Source organism: Capra hircus, unplaced genomic scaffold (assembly GCF_001704415.2).
Source record: "Capra hircus breed San Clemente unplaced genomic scaffold, ASM170441v1, whole genome shotgun sequence".
In the NCBI taxonomy this organism is placed as follows: Eukaryota; Metazoa; Chordata; class Mammalia; order Artiodactyla; family Bovidae; genus Capra; species Capra hircus.
In genome coordinates this window covers 1-9545 of record NW_017217253.1, presented here as the reverse complement: position 1 = coordinate 9545, position 9545 = coordinate 1, and the positions used below count along the sequence as shown (strand labels likewise).

The window sequence follows — 9545 nt, the reverse complement described above, 5'->3', positions numbered from 1 at the left end:
GCAGCTGGTAAAGTGGGAGCGCCCAGAATGGAACCCAGGACCACGGAGCCCGCGCTCCACCCTCCGGTACCGCCGCCGCCTCCTGCGGGAGGGGAGGTGGTCGGGGGTGGGGGGGGGCGTATCTGTCGGGCGAGCTGGTTCCAGGCTGGGCGCGACCACTAACCCAGATTTCGGGACCTCGGGGCTTGCCTTAACCCCTCGCCTCCCTGGCCTTGGTCTCTCCACCTGTGAAATCGAGATAGTACCAGCCCCTGCCTGCCTCCTCACGGCGTGTCAGAGGAGGATCGGAGGAGATGATGCATGTGGAATTGCTCTGTAAAAAATCCTCGCGAGAATTCTGAAGGATTCGATTGCTCTCGCAAAGGTTGGAAGGAGTCAGAGAGGGGCGGGTTGGGAAGAGGACCAGAGCAGCACAAAGAGAAAGGGTGGAAGAGAGTACGGGTTGCTTTGTCCCCAGACTCCTCTGGATGGGGAGCGAGGTGAGGAATAGAGAGTTGGTCTTTCTCCCCTTTGGAGAATACCTCACTCCCTTTTTTGGGCCACCCCTCAGGGTCTCCAGCACCCAACTCCATGCTTCGAGTCCTGCTCTCTGCCCAGGCCTCCAGTGCTCGTCTGTCTGGCTTGCTGCTGCTCCCACCAGTACAGCCCTGCTGTCTGGGACCCAACAAATGGGGAGACCACCGGCCTCCTGGAGGAGGCCCCCATGCAGGCCCTGTGCAGGGATTGCAGCGGCTTCTGGAACAGGCGAGGAGCCCTGGGGAGCTGCTACGCTGCTGGGGCAGAACCCCACCAAAGTGCGTGCCCACCACTACCCTGTGGCGCTTCGTCGTCTGAGCCAGCTCTTGGGGTCTCTGCCGCAGCCCCCTCCTGTGGAGCAGGCCACACTGCAGGACTTGAGTCAGCTCATCATCCGAAACTGCCCCTCCTTTGACATTCACACCATCCACGTGTGTCTGCACCTTGCAGCCTTACTGGGTGAGGACGGTGTCTATGGGTGGGTGGGGTGTCAATGGAAGGATAGAGAAACCGTAGCAGACACACCTGAGAATCACTGACAGAACCCACCTCAAGCTTTGCCAGGAATGGCACACTTGCTGAGTGATGCCACACTTGCTGTTGCTCTGCGGTATCCACGACAGTCATCATGAGTCAAGCAGCATGAGTTGCAGCTTAGGTTAGGGTGCCACCCCCCTTTTTTGTTGTTGTTTAGTCGCTAAGTCGTGTCTGGCTCTTCTGCGATCCAATGAACCATAGCCCACCAAGTCCTCAACCCAATACTGGAGTGGGTTGCCATTTCTTCTCTAGGGGATCTTCCAGACCCAGGGATCGAACCTGTGGCATTGCCAGGCAGATTCTTTACCACTGAGCCACCAGGTCTCTTCTAATACAGTGCCCTAGGGAGCCACTGCAATTGATCATCATTGGCAAGAGATGAGATCTTACTGCCTTCTTTGTATAAGGCCTTTCCCACAGACGGTTGTGATACCTTTATTCACGTGGTAGTTCCTATTTCTCTGGTGTTTTCCACGTGCTCTGTAGCAGATCTTCCAGCCCAGAAAACAGAGATGAGAAGGACTGAGGATTCACTAACTAAAACTGCAGGATTGCAGAAGAGCAGAGCAGCTCCTTCCCTGCCTCCTTTGACCCTCTGCCTCTCAGGCTTCCCATCAGATGGGCCCCTGATGTGCGCCCTGGAGCAGGAGCGAAGGTTCCGCCTCCCTCCGAAGCCACCGCCCCCTCTGCCGCCTATCCTTCGAGGTGGGCAAAGGTTGGAAGCCGCTCTAAGCTGTCCCCGTTTCCAGCGGCGTCCTCAGCAGCACCTCATCCGCAGCCTGGCAGGTGTCAGAGCGGGGGACAGGTGATGGGGGGGTGGAGGCAGGCAGTACCTGCTGGAATCTCACCCGGGTCTGGCCTGAGGGTCCAGCGTGATAAGCTGTTCTTCACAGAGGCCAGGCCTGAGGAACTGACTCCCCACGTGATGGTGCTCCTAGCGCAGCACTTGGCCCGCCACCGGTTGAGGGAGCCCCAGCTTCTGGAAGCCATTGCCCACTTCCTGGTGGTTCAGGAAGCCCAGCTCAATAGCAAGGTGGGATTGCCTCAGCTTCCCAAGCTCCTCTCCTAGTGGCCCTCAGACACCCCAGCAGGCCTAGCTCCCACCCCCCTCATCTTGTCCACTTGATTGACTGCTGCTTCCTGCAGCTGACCACCTACCTAGGCTCTCTGGCCTCTCCCCTGGGGTACCACCTTGGCTCAAACCCCCACTGGCTTGTCCAACTCCCCACCAGGTACACCTGGTTCTCTGCACTTCTCCAGACATCCTTAGCCACTGTCTTAGCTTGGTCGAATCCCACTCCACCAAGTCTTCAGGGCCAAAACCCACAGCCGTGTCTCTGCTTGTTTGGAGACTCACATGGGACTTGAGCAGTGCTTATGCTAATTGAGCATCCTGTGCTGTAGAGGGACTGTCCTGCCTTTCCAGTGACTGATGTCATCAGCTTGCAGGCCAAGTCTTCCTGAGGTTCAGCTTGTAAAGAAGACGAGAGAAACTTCCCCCTGGGTGATGGGCTGCTCTTTGCCCCCATAGGTGGTACAGAAGTTGGTCCTGCCCTTTGGGCGGCTGAACTACGTGCCTCTGGAGCAGCAGTTTATGCCCTGCCTTGAGAGGATCCTGGCTCGGGAAGCAGGGGTGGCCCCCCTGGCAACTGTCAACATTTTGATGTCACTGTGTCAGCTGCGGTGCCTGCCCTTCCGAGCCCTGCACTTTGTCTTTTCCCCTGGTTTCATCAACCATGTCAGTGGTGCGCAGACTTGGGGGGCTGGCTGTGTCCTGGAGGGCCGGGGGTCCGGGGAAAGCAGGAGTGAGGGTCTGCATCCCAGTAAGCCTCGTCCTGCTTTCCCCACAGGCACCCCTCATGCCCTGATCGTGCGGCGCTACCTCTCCCTGCTAGACACGGCGGTGGAGCTGGAGCTCCCAGGATATCGGGGTGCCCGCCTTCCCCGAAGGCAGCAAGTGCCCATCTTCCCCCAGCCACTCATCACTGACCGCGCCCGCTGCAAGTACAGGTCGGTGGGCAGCTGGGGAGGGAAGGTATCAGCTGGCAAGGAACACCCGGGTAGACAGGCCTGGGGGACCCTGAGCTGTCTATGCTGCTGTGCTCCGGGTCACCAGAAAGCTAAGCCCCAAAGGCCATTTCCCAGCCTGGGGGTGGAAGTAGGTGGGACCAAGCTAAAAAGAGTGCCCTGGGGCCCCTTCTGAGCCTGGCTCCTCTTCCCTCAGTCACAAGGACATAGTAGCAGAGGGGCTGCGCCAGCTGCTGGGGGAGGAGAAATACCGGCAGGACCTGACCGTGCCTCCAGGCTACAGCACAGGTGAGCTCCGGGTGGGCCGGCCAGCCCCCGGGAAGCAGAGCCTCCGCCGGAAGCCAGTGGCTCTTTCTCTCCCGGCCCCGCAGACTTCCTGCTGTGTGTCAGCAGCTGCGGCTCGGTGCTGCCCGTGAGAGCCCAAGACCCCTTCCTGCCGTACCCTCCCAGGTCCTGTCCCGTGCCACCCGGGACCCTGCCCAAAGGTAAGGCGGGAGCCTGGGAGAGCCTCCCCGGCCCCCGCGCATAGCGCCTGAGCCTCAGTCCCTTCCTCTCCAGGGTGGTGCTGATGCTGCGGGAGCGCTGGCACTTCTGTCGGGACGGCCGAGTGCTGCTGGGCTCCCGAGCCCTGCGGGAGCGGCAACCTGGGCCTGATGGGCTATCAGCTTCTGCCGGTGAGGCCCCGCCCCCAGCCCCACCCTCTCCCACGCCCCGCCTCGCCGCCCCCTCCCCCCCCCCGCCCCCGCTCCCGCCACGCCCCACTCTGACCGGGCTGCCAGCTCCCCAGCCCACAAGAATGACGAACTCTGTCCTCCGCCCCGCAGCTACCCTTTGAAGAACTGGAGTCCCAGAGAGGCCTGCCCCAGCTCAAGAGCTACCTGAGGCAGAAGCTCCAGGCCCTGGGCCTCCACTGGGGACCTGAAGGGGGGTGAGGGGTGCGCACGGGCTCAGGATGGCCCCCTCGTGGAGGTGGACAATTTGCACTTTGCTTCCCTCTGCTTTGACTTGTCATTAAAGTCCCTTTCCTTCCCCATCGCACGCTTTGTTTCTGGGACGGGTGGGTTGGGTTCCCCCACGTGTTTCCCATTCACACCCGCTGACACCGACACACACACACAAGACCAGGGATAGGTGGGGGCCAAAGCACTTTACTGCTGGGGTTGGGGGGGAGGGCCTTAAATTATTCATTAAATAAAAATGAGGGAGGAGGATGGGGAGAGCACCCCCCACCCCAGCCCGTTCCCTCTGTCCGTCCATCCCTTGGCTGTCCGTCCAGGCAGCAGTTACACAGGCATGGGCATCTCGTTGTACTCGTCCACACCCTCCCGCTCATCGAACACGGGTTCTGCCTCGTTAGCATCCAGCTGTGGGAGAGGACAGAGGAAGGTGGGTGACCTCCCAGCAAGACCACGTGGGGGGCCGGGCGAGGCTGGGGAGGAGCGCAGGCCTTACGTATTTCATCTCCCGCTCGGTGAAGATGCGGGTCAGCACCACCATGCGGAGCGGCACCGTGAGGATGAGGATGAAGGGGAAGGCCAGGGAGGCTGCGGTGGACATGACAGCCCAGAGCACGGCCAGGCAGAGCAGCTGCAGGGCGGTGAACAGGTGCATACGCAGGGTCCGAACCTGGGGGCGGAGTGATGCAGGATGAAAAGGGTGAGCCGGGGCCCGGGAGGGCCATCCGGGCCTGCCACGACCAGAGAATGACCGTCCCTCTCCCCTCCGCAGGGGCAGGTGGAAGTGCCTGCCTGGGTGCTTACGGGAGCCAGGTCTGCATAGGCTGAATGGTGGCTGGCCAGAGTGGACACATGGGGGGCCGGAGGGTGACCCACACAGACTGGGTGGCGGGGGGAGAGGTGTGGGGCCCTTCCCAGCCGGGTCTCACCTTCTTGACGTAGGTGACGTCTGGATGGTGTTTGGGTGGCATGAGCAGCAGGTGCAGCCGCTCATAGAACTGGATCCCGTTTAGGGAGGTCACGCCCATGTACAGGAAAATCCCGAAGAGCACGGCCAGGGGGATCTGCCGGAGCAGATCCCCGATGACCAAGGAGAGACCTGCGGGGCAAGGGGGAGGAACAGCTGGCCCGGGGGTGCTCCACCCCTCCACCCACAGCAGCCACGGCCACGAGACCCCTCTGGGAAGGCCGGGGGGGTGGGGGGAGAGGCGAACATACCCACGAGCAGGGCCACCAGCAGCCCTGTCACCCGCTGCTCCTTGACCTCCTGGATCTTGGGCTTGTCCCCAGGCGCCACCGCCTTGCTCATGACCGTGAGTGCGTTGGCGTGCGTGACAGAGCGGACAGTGGCGGCGGCCAACCAGGGCAAGCCGAAGAGGGCACAGATGCCGCCCATAGCCACGATGAGCAGCAGGTCCAGGTGGAAGCCAGAACCCTTCTGAAGCATGCGCTCCTTCTTGGAGATGATCAGCCTGAAGGGGGACAGGCATGCCCTAAGCCCCAGGCCCCCTGGCCCAGCTCAGCAGACAACTGGGTCTTTCCAGAGCACCCAGGCAGTCACCTCCTCCTGTTTCTGGAGGTCCCTGCCCATCCCCTTCAGGATGAGGGCTCCATCATGGAGCTGAGTCCTATCCCAGTGGCCACTCCCCACCCCCTGGACAATGCCCAGCGTGTACTGTGCCCATGCAGGCATATTTCAGTGGGATTTTCTGTTGTCTACAAACTTCAGCAGCCAGCCTGCTGGGGGTTCCAGCCCGTCCATGCAGCAGGTTGTCCCTGTCTGCACAGCGACCCCTCTGCCAGGACCACTCACGTGGTGATCTGTGTCTCCATGAAGATAAGGATGAAGACCAAGATGGCGGGCAGCAGGCTGGCAACCATCATCCACACGGGGAAGGCGCTCTTCTCCCCCAGGGGGTTGATGACCCAGCCCCGCTTCTCTGGGGCTGTCACTGAGAAGCCGCTGGGCACGCTCAGCTTCTGCAGGGCAGAGGGTCGGGCCGGGGCAGGTGAACCTTGGGGGTGGGGGGAGTTCCCTGAGTTGTACTGGCGCTGGGGGGACGCTGAGCGAGTGCTGTGGGAGAGGCCTGGTGTCTGCCTGGCTTAGCAGCAGCTCTGGTCCTGGGGGCCTGGAGTCTGGCGCCCCCTCACCGCCACGCGCGCGCCACCGTACCTGGGTGTAGGTGTCCTCAATACAGTAATCCACAAGCACCATGACGAGGATGGCGATGGGCACCCCGAAGTCCCCAATCACGCGCCGTACCTGTGGGCAAGCACCGCGCTCAGAGGCCCCACACCGCCGTCCAGGCCAGACTGTGAGTTACCCCCTTCCTTCCCCCGCCCGGGGGCTCTACGCCTCCCTCGGGCCTGCCAGCCCACACACCCGGCCGGGGAAGAACCGGCTGTTCTTGAATTTGCGCAGGAAGAAGGCGATGAAGAAGGTGCCGGCCATGAGAACCAGCGACAGCAGGGCGGTGTTGGGCTGGCCCCGGGGCCTGCCCTGCCCGGGCGGCCTGGCTGAGCTCTCGTTCCTTGGCCCCAGTGTGGCTCCTGCCCCGGGCCACGTGGCATTCTCGCCACTGGCCTGCCTCGGAGCTGTTGGAGACGGAACAGCCGTGGAGGGGGTGCTCCTGGAAGATCTGGGGAGAGAACAAAGGACTCCATACGCTTAACTGGCCAGAGGTCTGGGACTGGGCTGTCTGCTGAGTTGGGACAGGCAAGCCAGGGTGGTCAGCCTACTCTCAAGGAGCTTGTCTTGATTAAAAACGTGACTGAGGGGAACAGATGGGGACATAAGACCACTGGGGGCTCAGAGATGGGGCTGGTCTAACTGGGGAAGGAAGCTGGAGGTGAGGCTCCAAAGAGGCCTGGAGGAGCATCCAGGGGGGCATGGCAAACCCTGGGGACACATCTGACCCTGACCCAGACACAGATGTGAGGGCATGCCCGTCAACTTGGGGGCCTTTTCCTCTGACTTTCTGGATCCTCTGCCACCTTATCAAAAGCACACATCACCTTTGTTATTAAAACTATGTGAGTCTTTGAGGCTGATCTGAAGTCCCAGTGTGTGTGCTGGCAACAGGCCTCATACGTGGAGAACCCAGGGCAAGGAGGCCCCCCGCTCCTTCGCGGACCAGTTCCCACGGGGGCCCTACCCACCTTCACCAGCTTGTAGAAGGTCTCGTAGATGAAAATGAGAGAGATGAGGAAGGCAAAGATCTCCTGGGTGAAACGGGAGACGAAGCGCACCAGGAAGCTGCCCTCCAGGGCCACCATGAGCAGGGCCAGCAGCACCAGCCAGAGGCCAATCCACACGCGGCCCCACCAGGTACTCCAGGTTGTTGCTGCTGCAGAACTGGGGCAGGCAAGGCAAGAGGGTGGGCAGAGTCAGGCTCAGAGCCTGGGGGCTCCCGAGGAGTTGGGGGGGCCAGTGTCAGGGCAGAGGGGAAGGGGAGCGGGAGCTGACCCAGGCAGGAGGAACCAGTGCCAACAGCCTGTGGCCACTCACCGAGAAGAAGGCCTCCTCGAAGACCAGCAGGGGCCCCGAGAAGCCGATCACCAGCAATGGCTGGGCCCCCAACAGGCAGAACAGCACGCCCTGGATGGCCGTGGACATGATGAGCTCCGACACCCCTATCAGGTCGTGCGTCTTCTCCCCTAGGGCAGCAGAAGACTGCTCAGGGGCTGGTGGCGGGGCGGGGGGTGGGGGGAGCCATGCCCTTCCCGCTCTGCCTGGCTAAGCCCCTCCTTACCCAGCAACCCCCCGAAGGTGATGGCGGGAGACAGGGCCGCGAAGTAGATGAAGATGACAGCAGCCAGGCACTGGGGGTCCAGCGCATCCCGGAAGTCGCTCAGGTAGTGGGGTAGCGGCGTCGCACGTCTCGGATCAGCCCCCCGAAAGGCCGGCCTGTCCGCCGCAGGGGATCGTCTTCCACCGCACCGGCCACCTCTACCATCTGCAGGAGCGCTGCAGCCCGGGGCCTGCGTCAGGGCGCTCGTCCCTGCTCTCGCCTGCCCACCTGCCCTCCTGACGCCCCAGCCCGACCCAGGCAGCCCCGACCCAGCCCCCTGGCTCGTACTTGCCCCGTACCCTTATCCTGAGCCGACTTGGGCTCCAGCCCTGCCCCCGGGGGCAACAGCCGGCCCTGCTCCTCCCTCTTCTTGAGCATCTGGCGCTGGAAGTGAGCAACTGAGCGCAGCAGCTCCTCGCCCTGCACCTCCGAGGGCGGCAGCACCACGCTGGCAGTCCAGGAAGGCGTTGATGGCCGTCAGCAGGTCCTCCCGCTCGTCCGCCAGGTAGGCCGCCTCGTGGAATTGCTGCCAAGAAAGGACCAGGGCGAGTGAGGACACAGGATGCGGGGCCAGGGCCTGGGAGCCGGGCTGGGCGCCGGGCGAGGGGGTGGGGGTGGCATTCTGGCGCGGCTGACCTTGTCGGACATGAGGGTGGAGATGGAGCGGCCGATCTCGGTGGTAGTCCATGTTAGCGCTGCTCGGGCCCAGCAGCAGGAAGAGGAAGCGCACGGGCACAGGCACCTCCAGCACCGCGTCCAGCTCCACTGCCTCCCGCAGCCGCACGAAGGCCATGGTGGGGCGGGCCAGGAACTCCACGCAGCCTGCGGGTGTACGGCCATCGTGGGTGAGAGCCCAGTGAGGGTGGCCTCCAGCCCCCGCCCCAGCCCTACCCCATCCCCAGTCCCCGCCCCGCGTACCCACAAGGACCACTGTGGCCTCGGCGTTCTCAGGGATCTTCTCCAGCAGCTTCAGCTCGTGCTTGGACTTGGAGCGAGTGATGCCGGCCGGAGGAGCTGGAGGAGGCGGTTCGCGCTGGGGAGGCAGGAGGCCGGGGCTCAGCTGGGCCGCCCTGCCCCTGCCTGCCTCCGCCCCGCTCGCTCGTGGTCCTGCAGCCTCTGGGGTGGCTGGACCTCACCCCAGCGGGGCTGCCTTCTCCCTCTCACCTCTCGTTCCACCTCCAGCCGGGTCTCAGGGACGCCTCCGATGAGGGGCTCGGTGACGTGGGGGTCGCTCTCAGCGCCCTGGCCGTGGTGATGCCCCAGCAGTGAGCCCAGGGAGCCGGCTGAGATGTTGCGGGGGAAGGAGAAGTCCTTCTCGTCGCTGGGGTGGCTGCGGGGCGGCAGGCAGGGCGGTGAGGCGGGCTGGCGGCCGGGGCCAGGCAGGCAGGGCAGTGAGGCAGGCTGGCGGCCGGGGCCAGGCAGGCAGGGAGGTGAGGGCGGGCTGGCGGCCGGGACAGGCAGGCAGGGTGTGGAGCGTGGGGCTCACCTGTGCTTCAGCAGCAGGGCCCTCAGCACGTTGGCTCTGTCCTCGCCTTGATCTGGTCTGAGATGACCATCTGCTCCACCACCTGGTGGGCCACGCCAGGCAGGGTCTGCTGATCCAGGTCCAAGAGCACAGCCCCTGGAACAAGGACGACACAGAGGGGCCTCGTCCCCAGCCAAGAAACGGGGGGCAGGGCTGGAAACGGGAGCAGGGCTGGGAAGGGGGACAGGCAGG

The 9545-nt window shown here is 63.4% G+C and overlaps 2 protein-coding genes across 2 annotated transcripts; one reads left to right on the top strand and one right to left on the bottom strand.

The window, feature by feature from the left end:
- The first annotated feature begins 210 nt into the window (after positions 1-210).
- On the top strand, positions 211-4114 carry LOC102186744 (fas-activated serine/threonine kinase). Its single transcript, XM_018045616.1, is given in 13 exon segments — positions 211-364; positions 551-769; positions 772-975; positions 1660-1839; positions 1947-2086; positions 2585-2798; positions 2904-3063; positions 3278-3369; positions 3453-3539; positions 3542-3566; positions 3640-3721; positions 3723-3755; positions 3906-4114. Coding segments are annotated over 13 exon segments (1608 nt in total). The 5' UTR covers positions 211-300; the 3' UTR covers positions 4014-4114.
- Positions 4115-4213: 99 nt separating this feature from the next.
- LOC102186459 (anion exchange protein 2) lies at positions 4214-9528 on the bottom strand (the record flags this gene model as incomplete). Its single annotated transcript, XM_018045615.1, is given in 21 exon segments — positions 4214-4445; positions 4534-4707; positions 4967-5136; positions 5256-5509; positions 5851-6017; positions 6211-6300; positions 6421-6619; positions 6621-6676; positions 7197-7358; positions 7360-7392; positions 7546-7694; positions 7790-7903; positions 7906-8004; positions 8128-8278; positions 8280-8354; positions 8465-8503; positions 8505-8650; positions 8747-8861; positions 8993-9158; positions 9315-9360; positions 9363-9528. Coding segments are annotated over 21 exon segments (2652 nt in total), but the record flags the coding sequence as incomplete, so codon positions are not given.
- Positions 9529-9545: the final 17 nt, after the last annotated feature.